At 44.0% G+C, this 19511-nt stretch overlaps 1 protein-coding gene across 1 annotated transcript; it reads left to right on the forward strand.

Annotated features, from left to right (window-relative positions):
- The first annotated feature begins 3814 nt into the window (after positions 1-3814).
- LOC139566769 (uncharacterized) lies at positions 3815-19511 on the forward strand. Its single transcript, XM_071388065.1, has 6 exons — positions 3815-4490; positions 4899-5029; positions 5228-5407; positions 15464-15613; positions 16010-16121; positions 18217-19511. Exons 1-6 carry the CDS (start codon positions 4208-4210, stop codon positions 19182-19184), a joined length of 1824 nt encoding a protein of 607 aa, XP_071244166.1. The 5' UTR covers positions 3815-4207; the 3' UTR covers positions 19185-19511.

Genomic DNA, 19511 nt, shown 5'->3' on the forward strand with positions numbered 1-19511 from the left:
TGTATACTTTAAGTATTGGAATTAGGCCAAGGCCGTTTTATAAAGGAAATAGCAATGGTGAACTTGATCAAATGTCTCTGGAGGTGTTGGCAAAATATTTTAAACATTTACAGTGACATTTGCTGTATTTAAAGTTTCTGAAAGAGAAAAACTTGCAAATTGTTGTGGACCTGTAAACAGATATTTTGAATTAAATAGGTTTGCATTTACTTCTTCCCGAACCTAAATATGCTGCCCTGCCAACAAATAATTCTAAAAACTTCAAAAAGAAAGAGTACCAAGGCACTCTTTATATGAAGAGTGCCTTGGTCCTCCTTTCTTTTTGATGACCAATTTACCCCTTTTACCAAAGAGCACCTTCTATCTACCAAAATATACTATAGTGTACCTTAGTAGCGCTTCCCTTCCTCCTCTTTCTACTAATTCTAAAAACTTGTCTAATATCTACTTAAAAGCAAAATATCAGCTTTCTGTTACTCTTTTAAATTCTACTGTACATTATAAACCACGCTCCCTGTCGGATGTGTAAAATACTTATTATAGCCTCTCTAATAGGCCCAATTTCACACTAAGGAGAGGCCCTTCAAGTGTAAGCTGTGTTACAAGAGCTTCTCCTTCCTGACTAACCTTATCAGACACAGGAGTATCCACAACGTGGAGAAATCGTAGTAGTGTAGCTTGAGATGTATACAATCTGGGGAACCATTCTTTAGCTGACATATTATAGTTATGTGAAGTGTTGTTGAAAGGAGTGATAACTGGAATGGTGTTAAGTGTAACTGTGGCGCCCAACGTTTGGTGCGATGCAGACCCGGTGGAGAAACAGAAGACACTGTCTGTACTACTGAGTTTTGATGTAGAGTCTTTACCAGATAAAGACAATGTATCAGATATCCCGGGAGAGCTTTTGTCCCGAACCCATTACGGTGTTTTAGGTGTCAAGCTTAAGGTCATGTGGCAGCAGTGTAAAGGAGGGAGATTCCTAGATTCGTTTTTTTGATGTTCATGCCCATGTTTGTCAACTGTAACGCTGGAATGGAACTGAAATCACAGAGGATAGATGTGGTGGCAGCTGCAGAGAAGTACTTGGGTGTACAAGGTTTTACTGCAGAAGAGTTACAAGGTGTTTTCAACGATAGTGTCTTGTACTCCCAGGCTACAGGCCTGGTGTAGGATCAGATAGGGCCAAAGTGGTGGAATAATGAGTTTTTAATGGGTGTAGGGTTAGTATGTAGGGCAATTTTTTCACAAAATGTAATGAATTCATACTAAAGAATAGTAGGCAGATACATAGCCAAAAGCACTCACAAACTTCTACAGATGCACAATCGAGAGCATCCTGTCGGGCTGTATCACCGCCTGGTACGGCAACTGCTCCGCCCACAACCGTAAGGCTCTCCAGAGGGTAGTGAGGTCTGCAGAACGCATCACCGGGGGCAAACTGGACACCTACACCACCCGATGTCACAGGAAGGCCATAAAGATCATCAAGGACAACAACCACCCAAGCCACTGCCTGTTCACCCCGCTATCATCCAGAAGGCGAGGTCAGTACAGGTGCATCAAAGCAGGGACCGAGAGACTGAAAAACAGCTTCTATCTCAAGGCCATCAGACTGTTAAACAGCCACCACTAACATTTAGCGGCCGCTGCCAACATACTGACTCAACTCCAGCCACTTTAAAAATGGGAATTGATGGAAATTATGTAAAAATGTACCACTAGCCACTTTAAACAATGCCACTTAATATAATGTTTACATACCCTACATTACCCATCTCATATGTATATGTATATACTGTACTCTATATCATCTACTGCATCTTGCCATCTTTATGTAATACATGTACCACTAGCCACTTTAAACTATGCCACTTTATGTTTACATACCCTACAGTACTCATCTCATATGTATATACCGTACTCTATACCATCTACTGCATCTTGCCTATGCCGTTCTGTACCATCACTCATTCATATATCTTTATGTACATATTCTTTATCCCTTTACACTTGTGTGTATAAGGTAGTAGTTGTGGAATTGTTAGGTTAGATTACTTGTTGTTATTACTGCATTGTCGGAACTAGAAGCACAAGCATTTCGCTACACTCGCATTAACATCTGCTAACCATGTGTATGTGACTAATAAAATTTGATTTGATTTGATTGATTTACAGTAGGTGGCAGCATGTACCTACAACTTCTGTTTGCGGACCGCCATAATACCAAATAAGAAGAGTAAAAATACCTTCTCTTCAGCCTCCACCAGGGTGTGAATGCTGTCTAGCGTAGTTTGTTTCATTGACATTTGAAAAGTGTTCTGTTTCCATCAAGCCTGTCATGAGTTTTTTTTTATCCGACATGTACTTTACTCGCTTAAAAATGTTATATGGAAACCTGGTTAGTCATCAAAAATGAATCATGAGTCAGTAAAAAGAGTTGTTCAAAAAGAATGAACCGTTCACCGTATTAGAGATGGAGGAAGAAAGATGGCGGAAACCAATGTATTGTTTGAAACTGTGGGGGAAGAGAGCATGGAGAGGGATAATGAATGGGTTACAGTGGAGAAAAAGAAAGGAACGAGAAGTAAAGTTGAGGTGGAAAATTGGAAACTCCTAGACTAATTTTTAGTCGGTGAGGGTTTTGGACCAATGGAACCTGGGAGATCCTTTTGAAATCTCGATAAATGTAATGTTTGCGTTGGGTGAAGTAGCGTCAGTGAGGGTCACAAGAAGTGGACTTATTTAGATGTTTTGTGTGTCCGCGGAGCAGAAGCAGCACAATTTGGGCCTCAAGAAGATATGAGTGGAATGTTTTGTGTATGTATCTTCAAAGCAGAGGGCCTATCAAGGGGGTTATCTCTGGGGTGGCGCAAAGTATGTGCAGATGTAATACCTGAGGAAGTCGGTGGAGTGGTTGGTGCACTTTGACTGAACCGTGTGGTAGAATGAGTGAAGAAATTAATTTCATCCACACTTTTGTTCTTTGATGAAGAGTCCCTCCCTTATGTAAATGTTAACTATATGAGATACCCTGTAAAAGCCTAAATGCACAAACCCCGTCAGTGCCATGAATGCAAAAGGGAAGAGTATTGAATGCCAGCGGAGGTTAGACGCTGCAATTGTGGTGGCGAACATGGCCTGAATTCCAGGATTGCCCTATTAAGAGTGAAGGAGACAGGTGGCAAGAGTAAGGTCTGTCCAGTGTGTGTCCTACCTGGAGGCGGTGAGAAGAGTCGAAGGAGCAATATTAGTAGAGCCTACACCAGTGAATGTTCCCCAGCAACCGAGGTATCCTGATATATTGCATGTTAAAAAGGCGGACTTTGTAGCATTTATTGCAATGGTCTTAAACTGCACAGCACAAATCCTGTCAAACAGTGCTTGACTTGGACAGAAATGTGCCTAAACTCATTTTGGGTGCCGGAATTGTTTATATTTAGGTGCATGAGCTCCACAATACTTATGAACTAATATTATATAAGGTGCAGGAGCTCTTGCAGTAGAGAAACTGAGCCGCCAGTGCTCAGCTACGGAAAGAATATGGATATACTGACAAGATACATGTCTCTCCGCTCTAACAATGGGAGTCGTTGTTCAAAGTGGCATGGCGGGCTGTCAAGCTCCCGTCTATCCTTTTTGTATTTGCGGATACATCATTATTGTAATACTTTTTTGAATATTCGATGAGGGTTGTTGACGTCAACCGCCTGTATTATATGGAGAGAGATGCTATTGGGCCTCTGTCAAAGGATGGTCCCTCCTCACATCCTCCTGAGCCTGTGAATATCTGTGTGGCGATGTGACTTGAAATGGAATGGTTTTTTTTGTGAATGATGTCGTTTCCCCCCCCCCTTTCCTACAATGGATTTATTTTATACTTGCATAGTTTACCACCCGTACAGTAAGATGCGGCATGCACCTCTAACGATTGTTTGCGGACAGCCATAATACCATAGAAGAAGAACGAAACGTTCGCGAACTGCGCGTCACTGTGAACGGAAGTGAACAGTGACTAAGAACAATTTCCACGTTATCGTTTTTATTGTTGTTATTTAGACGCTTATTAACACACTGGATCTCAAAATATGAATAATTTAACTGCACAACATCACATACTTACCTCAGACATTCTTTAATTCGTGTTGGAGACAGGACTTGGTTGATAGTTATCTAATAGGTAACGCTATCTAGCTGTTAGCTAACAATGGCTAACTGTATGGTTTTTCACACTCAAATAGCCTCCATCATGGAGGTGTTAGCGAATGCAGCAGTGACAGAGATCTGTAAACTCGTAGACGACGACTATGCAGTGCTTCGTTTGGAAATTTCGCAAAGCCAGAAAGAAAACAGGGGATTGCGGAGGAAACTACAACTATTGGAACTAAAGGTGGCACGGGACCGCGCAGATAGGACAATTAGAGAGCGCGTCCTCGCCAGTCGTCCCAATAGTGTCAAGATACTTGACAGATACAGAGGAATGGCAAGAGGTACATTTTGCAGAGAGCAGAGGCTGCGGGGCTCCCCTCTGCGCATGTGTTTAAATGTGTTACCCAGAATTGGGTCTTGTTCAGTTTTTGGATAGTATGCCATACTTCCCCTAATTACTTGGCTATCTTGTAAAAACATTTATTTTACCAGGCAGGTCAACATTATTATTTCACAAAGACACTAATTTTCTAACCAGATCCTTGATTTACTGACTTTCCTATTGTCATACTCAATTAAAATAATGTGATGCATATCAATTAATCAATAAATAAATAGTATATCAAGAAGTGATGAGAAGTGTTACCTTCCATCCTTGCCAATTGTAGACAGTGTCAATAGTGTACAATATAGCCTTGCGCATTGACAGTAACTAATTTAACCACCACTTTCCCCCCAATCACTCTCAGGTGAAGGACATCTCACTGGAGGCCACAGGAGCTTTGTGAAGCCAGCGGGACACAATACATGGAGAGATGACCAACCAATCACTGTTGATGAGGGGATTGGAACCTCAACACAGCACGTTATTGTGATAGAGGTTAGTGTCATAACGTAACATTAACAACAGTAGATCAAATGTGGCCTGTTTTATTTTTTAGAAAGGATTCCCTCAGCTATTAATTTGCTTACATGTACATCTTCATTTATCTGCCACAGGGGAGCTTGTGAGACTTCCCTACGACATTATCTAATTCATCTCATGTACCGGTAATAACCTCCTCTCTTCTTGTGTCAGTCTGGAGATGCAGAGGCTGCAGGTCCTGGGGTCAAGCAGGAAAGGACTGAAGGAAAGGACCCAAGACACAACAGAGACATCCAGACTGGAACAGCGGCTGGAGTGGCGCCCCCTGTAGCCACGGAGGACCTCCCCGCCGCCGTCGCGCCCCAGGCCAGGCCCCGACGCAGCATCACGGAGGTCAGTGGAATGCTGAATGCCGTCCTCAAGTCAGAGAGACACAGAGACTTTAACTGTAACACACAGGCTCTTACACACAGGATCTGACCACAGATCAGAACCAGAAAGACTGGGTCTGTTGCCACTGGGCTGCCCCACTGCTAGAGGTCTTCACAGGTCCCCAAAAATGTACCTGTTCCAAAATGGAACTGGGGCATTACCACCCTGCCGCGATATGCAAAAATACATTTAAAAAATATGGAGACCCGTTTTGAACGGACCTGAGGACAACTAGACCCGTTACGTATAGACTTGGTCAAATCCAGACCCCTTTTGTTTTAAGCTACTTTATTAACCGGAGCTGATAAAGCAGGAGAGGAGGGATGAGCGAGGTGCCACTCTAGCAGGTGGGGGAGGGGCCGTACTGTGAGCGAGTGACAAGTGGAGGAAGAGATGAGACAGCAACCAACCAACTAAGCCAACTCGCGCTATAGTAGACTAATAGCTGCCATAGCTAGGTTATTTATCATTAAATATGATTATGTAGTATCTGTCATGACTGCATCAAACTGGAAGAAGCTAGTTAGCGAGCTAGGCTAATTGAGGCGGCAGTGCGTGCTTTCTCATCCTACAGGTACAAATAACATCTCCATTCAGAATATTAAGTAGCAGCCTACCTGTTGGCTCTTGGTCGTTGTAGCCTATCCTTGTCCTTTAACATTTAGTTCCGTTACTTTAATTCCATCTTCCATTGATTAGATATTTCCTAACTTTTGTCACACGTAGCGAGGCCCTACGACTGTAGCCTACATCCGCCTTGATGACTTATGATTGGCCAACAACAACCAGCTACACGCTCCACTCATGAAAAGCAAGAGCAGCATCATAAATGATCACATTTTTCTCTCTCTACTGCAGCAGTCGTGTTCAGATCTGCAAGGCCCATTCTGGATAAATCAGTTAAAATTACATATACCCAAGACCCGTGACATTATTTAGAATTCTTGATCCGAACCTGCTTGGGTCCTGGGTAAAGGTGGATACGTGAAGACCTCTACCTACTGCTCACGGCTCAAGAGTATTTACCGGTATTTCACCAGAGCCAGAGGACAGTTCAAGGTGACATGTTAGATACTGGTGGTCAGGGCTTAAAATGAACACCCGTCACCTGCCAAATGCGGGTAGATTTTGGCATTGGTGGGTAAGATGTCTATTTCACCAGCCACGTTGGTGGGTGGTCAGGGCTCCACAGTGCGAGCTTTTCACTCGCATTTGTGAATATAAATAGTGAAGTATGATCACATTTATAGTAAAATAAATGCTGCAGTAGTTGTTTTCAAAGTATTTCTGACGCTTTGTTTCATAGCTGGTAAATTAATCAAATCAAATTTATTTATATAGCTCTTCTTACATCAGCTGATATCTCAAAGTGCTGTACAGGAACCCAGCGTAAAACCCCAAACAGCAAGCAATGCAGGTGTAGAAGCACGGTGGCTAGGAAAAACTCCCTAGAAAGGCCAAAACCTAGGAAGAAACCTAGAGAGGAACCAGGCTATGAGGGGTGGCCAGTCCTCTTCTGGCTGTGCCGGGTGGAGATTATAACAGAACATGGCCAAGATGTTCAAATGTTCATAAATTAACAGCATGTTCAAATAATAATAATCACAGTAGTTGTCGAGGGTGCAGCAAGTCAGCACCTCAGGAGTAAATGTCAGTTGGCTTTTCATAGCCGATCATTAAGAGTATCTCTACCGCTTCTGCAGTCTCTAGAGAGTTGAAAACAGCAGGTCTGGGACAGGTAGCACGTCCGGTGAACAGGTCAGGGTTCCATAGCCGCAGGCAGAACAGTTGAAACTAGAGCAGCAGCACAGCCAGGTGGACTGGGGACAGCAAGGAGTCATCATGCCAGGTAGTCCTGAGGCGTGGTCCTAGGGCTCAGGTCCTCCTCCGAGAGAAAGATAGAATTAGAGAGAACATACTTAAATTCACACAGGACACCGGATAAGACAGAAGTACTCCAGATATAACAAACTGACCGTAGCCCCCCGACACAAACTACTGCAGCATAAATACTGGAGGCTGAGACAGGACGGGTCAGGAGACACTGTGGCCCCATCCGACGATACCCCCAGACAGGGCCAAACAGGAAGGATATAACCCCACCCACTTTGCCAAAGCACAGCCCCCACACCACTAGAGGGATACCTTCAACCACCAACTTACCATCCTGAGACAAGGCCGAGTATAGCCCACAAAGATCTCCGCCACGACACAACCCAAGGGGGGGCGCCAACCCAGACAGGAAGATCACGTCAGTGACTCAACCCACTCAAGTGACGCACCCCTCCTAGGGACGGCATGAAAGAGCACCAGTGGGCCAGACTACACTCAATCATATGACCCACTGAAGAGATAAGTCTTCAGTAAAGACTTAAAGGTTGAGACCGAGTCTGCGTCTCTCACATTGGTAGGCAGACCATTCCATAAAAATGGAGCTCTATAGGAGAAAGCCCTGCCTCCAACTGTTTGCTTAGAAATTAAAGGGACAATTAGGAGGCCTGCGTCTTGTGACCGTAGCGTACGTGTAGGTATGTACGGCAGGACCAAATCGGAAAGATAGGTAGGAGCAAGCCCATGTAATGCTTTGTAGGTTAGCAGTAAAACCTTGAAATCAGCCCTTTCCTTAACAGGAAGCCAGTGTAGGGAGGCTAGCACTGGAGTAATATGATCAAATCTGTTGGTTCTAGTCAGGATTCTAGCAGCCGGGATTTAGCACTAACTGAAGTTTATTTAGTGCTTTATCCGGGTAGCCGGGAAGTAGAGCATTGCAGTAATCTAACCTAGAAGTAACAAGAGCATGGATACATTTTTCTGCATCATTTTTGGACAGAAAGTTTCTGATTTTTGCGATGTTACGTAGATGGAAAAAAGCTGTCCTTGAAACAGTCTTGATATGTTCGTCAAAAGAGAGATCAGGGTCCAGAGTAACGCCGAGGTCCTTCAGTTTTATTTGAGACGACTGTACAACCATCAAGATTAATTGTCAGATTCAACAGAAGATATCTTTGTTTCTTGCGACCTAGAACAAGCATCTCTGTTTTGTCCGAGTTTAAAAGTAGAAGGTTTGCAGCCATCCACTTCCTTATGTCTGAAACACAGGCTTCTAGCAAGGGCAATTTTGGTGCTTCACCATGTTTCATTGAAATGTACAGCTGTGTGTCATCCGCATAGCAGTGAAAGTTAACATGATGTTTTCGAATGACATCCCCAAGAGGTAAAATATATAGTGAAAACAATAGTGGTCCCAAAACGGAACCTTGAGGAACACCGAAATGTACAGTTGATTTGTCAGAGGACAAACCATTCACAGAGACAAACTGATATCTTTCCGACAGATAAGATCTAAACCAGGCCAGAACTTGTCCGTGTAGACCAATTTGGGTTTCCAATCTCTCCAAAAGAATGTGGTGATCGATGGTATCAAAGGCAGCACTAAGGTCTAGGTGCACGAGGACAGATGCAGAGCCTCGGTCTGACGCCATTAAAAGGTAATTTACCACCTTCACAAGTGCAGTCTCAGTGCTATGATGGGGTCTAAAACCAGACTGAAGCATTTCGTATACATTGTTTGTCTTCAGGAAGGCAGTGCGTTGCTGCGCAACAGCTTTTTCTAAAATTTGGAAGATGGAAGATTCGATATAGGCCGATAATTTTTTATATTTTCTGGGTCAAGGTTTGGCTTTTTCAAGAGAGGGTTTATTACTGCCACTTTTAGTGAGTTTGGTACACATCCGGTGGATAGAGAGCCGTTTATTATGTTCAACATAGGAGGGCCAAGCACATGAAGCAGCTCTTTCAGTAGTTTAGTTGGAATAGGATCCAGTATGCAGCTTGAAGGTTGAGGCCATGATTATTTTCATCATTGTGTCAAGAGATATAGTACTAAAATACTTTGTTGTGCAGACTCAGGACAACTGAGCTTTGGAGGAATACGCAGATTTAAAGAGGAGCCCGTAATTTGCTTTCTAATGATCATGATCTTTTCCTCAAAGAAGTTCATGAATTTATTACTGCTGAAGTGAAAGCCATCGTCACTTGGGGAATGCTGCTTTTTAGTTAGCTTTGCGACAGTATCAAAAAGAAATTTCGGATTGTTCTTATTTTCCTCAATTAGGTTAAAAAAATAGGATGATCGAGCAGCAGTGAGGGCTCTTCGATACTGCACGGTACTGTCTTTCCAAGCTTGTCGGAAGACTTCCAGTTTGGTGTGGCGCCATTTCCATTCCAATTTTCTGGAAGCTTGCTTCAGAGCTCGGGTATTTTCTGTATACTAGGGAGTATACAGAAATACCAGTTTCTTATGACAAATATACCAGTTTCTTATGACAAATGTTTTTTGTTTTTAGGGGTGCAACTGCATCTAGGGTATTGCGCAAGGTTAAATTGAGTTCCTCAGTTAGGTGGTTAACTGATTTTTGTCCTCTGACGTCCTTGGGTAGGCAGAGGGAGTCTGGAAGGGCATCAAGGAATCTTTGTGTTGTCTGAGAATTTATAGCACGACTTTTGATGCTCCTTGGTTGGGGTCTGAGCAGATTATTTGTTGCGATTGCAAACGTAATATAATGGTGGTCCGATAGTCCAGGATTATGAGGAAAAACATTAAGATCTACAACATTTATTCCATGGGACAAAACTCGGTCCAGAGTATGACTGTGACAGGGAGTAGGTCCAGAGACATGTTGGACAAAACCCACTAAGTCGATGATGGCTCCAAAAGCCTTTTGGAGTGGGTCTGTGGACTTTTCCATGTGAATATTAAAATCACAAAAAATTTGAATATTATCTGCTATGACTACAAGGTCCGATAGGAATTCAGGGAACTCAGTGAGGAACGCTGTATATGGCCCAGGAGGCCTGTAAACAGTAGCTATAAAAAGTGATTGAGTAGGCTGCATAGATTTCATGACTAGAAGTTCAAAAGACGAAAACGTCTTTTTTTTTTGTAAATTGAAATTTGCTATCGTAAATGTTAGCAACACCTCCGCCTTTGCGGGATGCACGGGGGATATGGTCACTAGTGTAACCAGGAGGTGAGGCCTCATTTAACACAGTAAATTCATCAGGCTTAAGCCATGTTTCAGTCAGGCCAATCACATCAAGATTATGATCAGTGATTAGTTAATTGACTATAATTGCCTTTGAAGTGAGGGATCTAACATTAAGTAACCCTATTTTGAGATGTGAGGTATCATGATCTCTTTCAATAATGGCAGGAATGGAGGAGGTCTTTATCCTAGTGAGATTGCTAAGGCGAACACCGCCATGTTTAGTTTTGCCCAACCTAGGTCGAGGCACAGACACAGTCTCAATGGGGATGGCTGAGCTGACTACACTGACTATGCTAGTGGCAGACTCCACTAAGCTGGCAGGCTGGCTAACAGCCTGCTGCCTGGCCTGCACCCTATTTCATTGTGGAGCTAGAGGAGTTAGAGCCCTGTCTATGTTGGTAGATAATGAGAGCACCCCTCCAGCTAGGATGGAGCCGTCACTCCTCAGCAGGCCAGGCTTGGTCCTGTTTGTGGGTGAGTCCCAGAAAGAGGGACAATTATCCAAAATATACAATTTTTAGGAGGGGCAGAAAACAGTTTTCAACCAGCGATTGAGCTGTGAGACTGCTGTAGAGCTCAGCACTCCCCCTAACTGGGAGGGGGCCAGAGACAATTACTCGATGCCGACACATCTTTCTAGCTGATTTACACGCTGAAGCTATGTTGCGCTAGGTGACCTCTGACTGTTTCATCCTAACATCGTTGGTGCTGACGTGGATAACAATATCTCTATACTCTCTACACTCGCCAGTTTTAGCTTTAGCCAGCACCATCTTCAGATTAGCCTTAACGTCGGTAGCCCTGCCCCCTGGTAAACAGTGTATGATCGCTGGATGATTCGTTTTAAGTCTAATACTGCGGGTAATGGAGTCGCCAATGACTAGGGTTTTCAATTTGTCAGAGCTAATGGTGGGAAGCTTCGGCGTCTCAGTCCCCGTAACGGGAGGAGTAGAGACAAGAGAAGGCTCGGCCTCAGACTCGCTGCTTAATGGGGAAAACCGGTTGAAAGTTTCTGTCACCTGAATGAGCGACACCGGTGGACATTCATACAGCATTTCCCTCCAGAAGCCATGAGAAAGTTGTCCGGCTGCGGGGACTGTGCGAGGGGATTTATACTACTATCTGTACTTACTGGTGGCACAGACGCTGTTTCATCCTTTCCTACACTGAAATTACCCTTGCCTAACGATTGCGTCTGAAAGCCTCGTTCTCCTGTATATTATGAGTACAGCGACTGCAATTAGAAGGCATCAGGTTAATGTTACTACTTAGCTTCGGATGGTGGAGGTCCTGACGAACCATGTCCAGATAAAGCGCCCGGAGTGAAAAGTTGAAGTTGTGAGGGAAAAACAAAAAATATAAACGGTAATTAAAAAGTAAAAACCGTAAAGTTGTCAGGTAGCAAAGTAAGTTTGGCAACAAAACGCACAGCAACAGGTAAACAGTTGTGAATGGCACAAAGTCAAGGAACTACGAATCCTATATAGCCTATTCCACCTCGCGCTGCAACACTGCCTGGCTGAAGGCTGTGCACACGTGAAGAGCTGAGTGAAATATACCTTTTTTAGAAGCGCTGCGCACTGGCATAAAAGTTTGTTTAATTTACTTGAAACGAAAGTCTACTGAAGTGAGACTTTGTCCTTGTGTTTCTTGGCTATTTACATTGTTTTGTTCACAAGCTATGTTGTTTTTCTATGTTTGAGTTTCAACTGCTAGAGAAGAGAAGACAACACTTCTACTAGTCAGTCTCAATCTCAAAGGCGCTACCACGGTAACCTCCCGCCCTCAAAGGGGAAGGTGAAAATGTCTCATCTGTGATATTTTGGTTAAGACTCAGGTCACATAAAATTGTATTATTCAATGTACCACATTACGTACTTCTTACTAGTAATACATACAACATTTTAGAAACATTACAAAGCATCTGTTTTTTTGTTGGTGTAACTTTAGTGGCTAAAAATATTTTGGCTTGTAAAAAATCTGTGGCTGGTGGACCAACATGTTTATTCCCTGCTGGAGGTGATGATCTGTCTTGTTCTTACGCTACAGAGATAGACCCTGGCAACATATACTTGGGTTTAGAGACAGACTGATCTGTCTAGAGAGGACTGCAACCAGTACAGTAGTAGTGGATACTCTGAAGGGTGCATAGATAAGAAAGGGGAGGTTGTAGTCGTAGATGAGGTGACTGTGAAAGTGGAGGGCGACGCTCCTCTCAAATGGAATGCTGATAGTCACCTAGGAGACCGACACTCACAGGGCAGAGATTTCTTAGATTACAGGGGAAGCTTAGAGACAAATCTAAACGTCCCGACCCACTCCCCTTTACAGTCGTAATGGAATCGGGACCCAGTTTCCACGTCGATGGCACCTTCCGATTCACACAGCTGCGTCCTTTTCGATCAGTTATGGAACTCAAAGGGCCAAGGCGCGGGGAGGGGGTGCAACAGTAAAGAGAAGCGGTTCCTCTGCATGTTCTGTAACAAAGGCTTCAGCTGCCCCCAGAAGGTGGAGATCCACCAGAGGGTACACACAGGAGAGAAATCCTTCAGCTGTACCCAGTGTCACATGCACTTTGTCCAGTTTGGTGGCCTGAAGAGGCACCGTAGGGTCCACACGGGAGAAAGCCTGTAAGCCTTTACACACTGCGGGAAGAGTTTCTCAGAGAAGAGCTACCTCGGGATACACCAGCAACAAAAAACATTCCACTCTACAGTGGCTTGTGAAAGTATTCACCCCCCTTGGCATTTTTCCTATTTTGGTGTCTTACAATCTGGAATTAAATTCGATTTTGGGGGGGTTTGTATCCTGTGATTTACACAACATGCCTACCACTTTGAAGATGCAAAAAAAAATTTTTGAAAAAACAACAACAAATAAGACAAAAAAAACAGAACTTCAGCGTGCATAACTTTTCACCCCCCCAAAGTCAATACTTTGTAGAGCCACCTTTTGCAGCAATTACAGCTGCAAGTTTCTTGGGGTATGTCTCTATAAGCTTGGCACATCTAACCACTGGAACTTTTGCCACTGGGACTTTTGTTCCTTCAAGTTGGATGGGTTCCGCTGGTGTACAGCAATCTTTAAGTCATACCACAGATTCTCAATTGAATTGAGGTCTGGGCTTTGACTAGGCCATTTAAATGTTTCCCTTAAACCACTCGAGTGTTGCTTTAGCAGTATACTTAGGGTCATTGTCCTGCTGGAAGGTGAACCTCCGTCCCAGTCCCAAATCTCTGGAAGACTGAAACAGGTTTCCCTCAAGAATTTCCCTGTATTTAGTGCCATCCATCATTCCTTCAATTCTGACCAGTTTCCCAGTCCCTGCTGATGAAAAACAGCCCCACAGCATGATGCTGCCACCACCATGCTTCACTGTGGGGATTGGGTTCACAGGGTGATGAGAGGTGTTGGGTTTGTGCCAGACATAGGGTTTTCCTTGATGGCCAAAAAGCTACATTTTAGTCTCATCTGACCAGAGTACCTTCTTCTATATGTTTTGGGAGTCTCCCAGATGCCTTTAGGCGAACACCAAACATGTTTGCTTATTTTCTTCTTTAAGCAATGTTTTTTTTCTGGCCACTCTCCCGTTAAGCACAGCTCTGTGGAATGTACTGCTTAAAGTGGTCCTATGGACAGATACTCCAATCTCCGCTGTGGAGCTTTGCAGCTCCTTCAGGGTTATCTTTGGTCTCTTTGTTGCCTCCCTGATTAATGCCCTCATTGCCTGGTCCGTGAGTTTTGGTGGGCGGCCCTCTCTTAGCAGGTTTTTTGTGGTTCCATATTCTTTCCATTTTTGAATAATGGATTTAACGGTGCTCCGTGGGATGTCCAAAGTTTCAGATATTTTTTCATAACCCAACCCTGATCTGTACTTCTCCACAACTTTGTCCCTGACCTGTTTGGAGAGCTCCTTGGTCTTCGTGGTGCCGCTTGCTTGGTGGTACCCCTTGCTTAGTGGTGTTGCAGACTCTGGGGCCTTTCAGAACAGGTGTATATATACTGAGATCATGTGACAGATCATGTGACACTTAGATTGCACACAGGTGGACTTTATTTAACTAATTATGTGACTTCTGAAGGTAATTGGTTGCACCAGATCTTATTTAGGGGCTTCATAGCAAAGGGGGTATATATGCACGCATCACTTTTCCGTTTGTTATTTTTTAGAATTTTTTTAAAGAAGTTGTTTTTTTCACTTCACCAATTTGGACTATTTTGTGTATGTCCATTACATGAAATCCAAATAAAAATCAATTTAAATTGCAGGTTGTAATGCAACAAAATAGGAAAAACGCCAAGAGTGATGAATACTTTGCAAGGCACTGTATAACATAAAAAGTAACCATTCCACTCGATAGCTTCTGACGTATCGATCAAATCCTGCATTAAAGACAAAGATCCACAAGGGCAACAGATTTCAGTGTTGAATATTCCTGAGTAGAATATTGCATCCAGACATTGTGTGATATATAAGGCATATATAAGCCTAAAAAGTCTGTTACATATTATGTTTGTACTGTGTAGGCTATATGATGTTCACAAATGCCTATTTCATTACTTCCATTCAATTACCTAATTTTTTCCCCCAAGACCCTTTAATGAGATAATGTATACAGATCATCAAGTTCATGGAGATTTATATTTGAGACGTGTATGTGTGGTTTTCATATGGTGTATTTAAAACTTGTTTGTTTCATAAATACTAAATGGGATTTTTCATTCGAAGACTTTTGAGGCTCTCTTTAGTATACATCATATCTGATCTCACCCTGACTTTTGACTTGTTTTTACCCACATCATATTAATGTCCACCATGATGGGTTTAACAACAATTAAGTAATTCTGTTACTACAGTATAGGACATAGTGGGGATGGGTAAACACTCCATGTTGAAAGTGTGTTTCTTATCTGTGTGTATGTACCTGAGGTGTATGTCTATGTAATCTGTATCGTCTGTGTTTTCAAGGAGGAAGAGGGTCCAGAGGTGCTACTGGTGAAGGAGGAGGGGTACGAAGAGGGTTTGGGGAACACTGAGGAGGAAAACCAGACTACACCTCCTCCTGAACCCACAGAGGAACCAGCTGAGCAGCACAGGACCACACACAGTCTCACTGAGGTGAGTCCACTGAACTACTGTCTGAATGGTATTAGGTCAGGGTCTTACCCACAAAGCCTCTCAGAGTATGCGTGCTGATTTTGGATCAGTTTTTCCTTTTAGATCATGTGAAAAAGACTATATAGACAGCACTTTTACTCTGAGACCCTTTGTAAATACGGGCCCAGGTCTTGATACATTTTATCTTAAGTGTGGGACATTGCCCTTGAATTATCAAACCCTTAAAGAGTGTCAAGTAATCAAATCAACTAACACGTCTACATAGTATCACATCAACTAACATGTTTGCATAGTATTCATAGCAATCCTTCATTGCCCAATCAGAAGATGATCCATAGCAGGGTGCTCATATCAGATTTCTTGATCCAACATCCTCTCACTCTGTATCTCTTACAGTCAGTAGACATGGAGGATGGGAAGCCTGATCTGCTGCTGGTCAAAGAGGAGACAATAGAAGATGAACCAGAGAGCATTGATCTGCTGAGTGGACTAAAGATGGGGGAGCAAGGTAAGGGAGAAATACATATAGCCTACATACAGGATGTCTTGCTCCCAGACAGACTAAACAACTTCTTTGCTCGCTTTGAGGACAATACAGTGCCACTGACACGGCCCGCTACCAAAACCTGTGGACTCTCCCTCACTGCAGCCGAGGTGAGTAAAACATTTAAACGTGTTAACCCTCGCAAGGCTGCAGGCCCAGACGGCATCCTCAGCCGCGTCCTCAGAGCATGCGCAGACCAGCTGGCTGGTGTGTTTACGGACATATTCAATCAATCCTTATCCCAGTCTGCTGTACCCACATGCTTCAAGAGGGCCACTATTGTTCCTGTTCCCAAGAAAGCAAAGGTAACTGAGCTAAATGACTACCGCCCCGTAGCACTCACTTCCGTCATTATGAAGTGCTTTGAGAGACTAGTCAAGGACCATATCACCTCCACCCTACCTGACACCCTAGACCCACTCCCAATTTGCTTACCGCCCCAAAAGGTCCACAGACGACGCAATCGCAACCACACACTGCCCTAAACCATCTGGACAAGAGGAATACCTATGTGCGAATGCTGTTCATCGACTACAGCTCAGCATTTAACACCATAGTACCCTCCAAACTCGTCATCAAGCTCGAGACCCTGGGTCTCGATACCGCCCTGTGCAACTGGGTACTGGACTTCCTGACGGGCCGCCCCCAGGTGGTGAGGATAGGTAACAACATCTCCACCCCGCTGATCCTCAACACTAGGGCCCCACAAGGGTGCGTTCTGAGCCCTCTCCTGTACTCCCTGTTCACCCACGACTGCGTGGCCATGCACGCCTCCAACTCAATCATCAAGTTTGCAGACGACACTACAGTGGTAGGCTTGATTACCAACAACGACGAGACGGCCTACAGGGAGGAGGTGAGGGCCCTCGGAGTGTGGTGTCAGGAAAATAACCTCACACTCAACCTCAACAAAATAAAGGAGATGATCGTGGACTTCAGGAAACAGCAGAGGGAGCAGCCCCCTATCCACATCGACGGGACAGTAGTGGAGAGGGTAGTAATTTTTAAGTTCATCGGCGTACACATCACGGACAAACTGAATTGGTCCACCCACACAGACAGCGTGGTGAAGAAGGCGCAGCAGCGCCTCTTCAACCTCAGGAGGCTGAAGAAATTCAGCTTGTCACCAAAAGCACTCACAAACTTTTACAGATGCACAATCGAGAGCATCCTGTCGGGCTGTATCCCCGCCTGGTACGGCAACTGCTCCGCCCACAACCGTAAGGTTCTCCAGAGGGTAGTGAGGTCTGCACAACGCATCACCGGGGGCAAACTACCTGCCCTCCAGAACACCTACACCACCCGATGTCACAGGAAGGCCATAAAGATCATCAAGGACAACAACCACCCGAGCCACTGCCTGTTCACCCCACTATCATCCAGAAGGGTAGGTCAGTACAGGTGCATTAAAGCAGGGACCGAGAGACTGAAAAACAGCTTCTATCTCAAGGCCACCAGACTGTTAAACAGCCACCACTAACATTGAGTGGCTGCTGCCAACATACTGACTCAACTCCAGCCACTTTAATAATGGAAAAATGTATGTAAAAAATGTTTCACTAGCCACTTTAAACAATGCCACTTAATATAATGTTTACATACCCTACATTACTCATCTCATATGTATATACTGTACTCTATACCATCTACTGCACCTTGCCTATGCCGTTCTGTACCATCACTCATTCATATATTTTTCATCCCTTTACACTTGTGTGTATAAGGTAGTTGTTGTGAAATATTTAGGTTAGATTACTCGTTGGTTATTACTGCATTGTCGGAACTAGAAGCACAAGCATTTCGCTACACTCGCATTAACATCTGCTAACCATGTGTATGTGACAAATACAATTTGATTTGATCTTCAATGGGAATAGCGATGCACCTGGCTATTATTATTTATTTATTTTCTTAATTCATAAAATTAAAACAATACAATTTATGTTTACATACTAAATACACAATGTATGAACTTGACCAGGTAATTGACTCCAAAAAGCTCCATATGTAGAGTTCTCTGCCATGTTTGTAAAGTCTATTTTGTAACCTCTTCCTGCAGGTGGTTGGCTGGAGGCAAATAGAGGAGACTGGGAAGCCATCTTGGATTCCCAGACCCAGACGGGTGCAGCCAAGGGCCCAGGGGACAACGTCATTGAGCAGGGCAGGACCAAAGGCGACATAGTGGAGGTCAGTGGATGGGACAGCGTCTTCAACTCTGGGCTGGGGAACAACACTGTTTACCACAACCAGAAACAGACAATCGAACACAAACCAACAACCGAACTTAGTCTCCATGACAACAGACTTGGTGAGACCAGGGCGAGGCGTAGATTTGGTCTGCGGGGACGGACAGATTTCCAAATGCGGCGGAAGAGAACTGACACAGATTCGACTAGCGATGCTCCGTCCTGCTCCTATAGTTGTGATTCAGAGAGACTGATGACGCCTCAGGTTAACCCCCTAACAGGTGCTGCCTTCAGCTTGCCTTCTATAGGATCTATCAACTGGAACATGGACCCTGTGACAACACAGACACTCCCTGACCTTCGTCCTCCTCACACTCTCCTAATGTTAAATCAGACCTCAGACAATGCCAGTGCCTCAACACTAAATGGCTACACAAGCCCTTTGACAAATGACAGTAGTAGTAATTCTATCATCAGATCTGGTGGCAAAGAGAAGCGCTTCCCGTGTTTGTTCTGTGGGAAAGCATTCAGTTTCCCCAAACAGGTGGAGATCCACCAGAGGATGCACACAGGGGAGAAACCATTCAGCTGTACCCAGTGTGATATGCGCTTCGCCCAGGCTGGTCACCTGAAGAGACACCAGAGGGTCCATACAGGGGAGAAACCCTACAGCTGTCTCCAGTGTGAGCAGAGGTTCTCCCACCAGCACCAGCTGAAGAGGCACCTGAAGGTCCACACGGGCGAGAGGCCGTTCACCTGTACTCACTGTGGGAAGAGGTTTTCAGAGAAGAGCTACCTCAGGATACACCAACAGAAAATGCACACAACCAGTGTACAGTGACATGTAATGTTGTACTAGTTAGTTTGTAGTTAATTCTATTGGGTTTGGATGTATCGTATGATGAGGCAGAGTAGATGATATGGTGATGGTGTCTTTAAAAATGCTTCACTGATGAAGAGTGACAAACTTTGTCCCTATAGGATGATACTGGTGATACGTGTTTACTTGACATAAAGTAGTGAAGCTTTGTGTGATGTTGAACCTTTCCAAAGTATTCTACAATACATTTTTTCAAAATGAGGAAACCAGATTTACAGAAAAAGTCAAGAGGAAAGTTATTCTACTGGTCATGTATTGTTTTGTGCAATAAAAGTACTGTACTTCAAA

This window comes from Salvelinus alpinus, chromosome 39 (assembly GCF_045679555.1).
Source record: "Salvelinus alpinus chromosome 39, SLU_Salpinus.1, whole genome shotgun sequence".
Lineage (NCBI taxonomy): Eukaryota > Metazoa > Chordata > Actinopteri > Salmoniformes > Salmonidae > Salvelinus > Salvelinus alpinus.

Coding starts and splice junctions, on each gene's coding strand:
- LOC139566769 (XM_071388065.1), top strand. CDS start 4,208: ATGGCTAACTGTATGGTTTTTCACACTCAAATAGCCTCCATCATGGAG. Junction 4,491..4,898: donor ATACAGAGGAATGGCAAGAG/GTACATTTTGCA, acceptor AATCACTCTCAG/GTGAAGGACATCTCACTGGA. Junction 5,030..5,227: donor AGCACGTTATTGTGATAGAG/GTTAGTGTCATA, acceptor TTCTTGTGTCAG/TCTGGAGATGCAGAGGCTGC.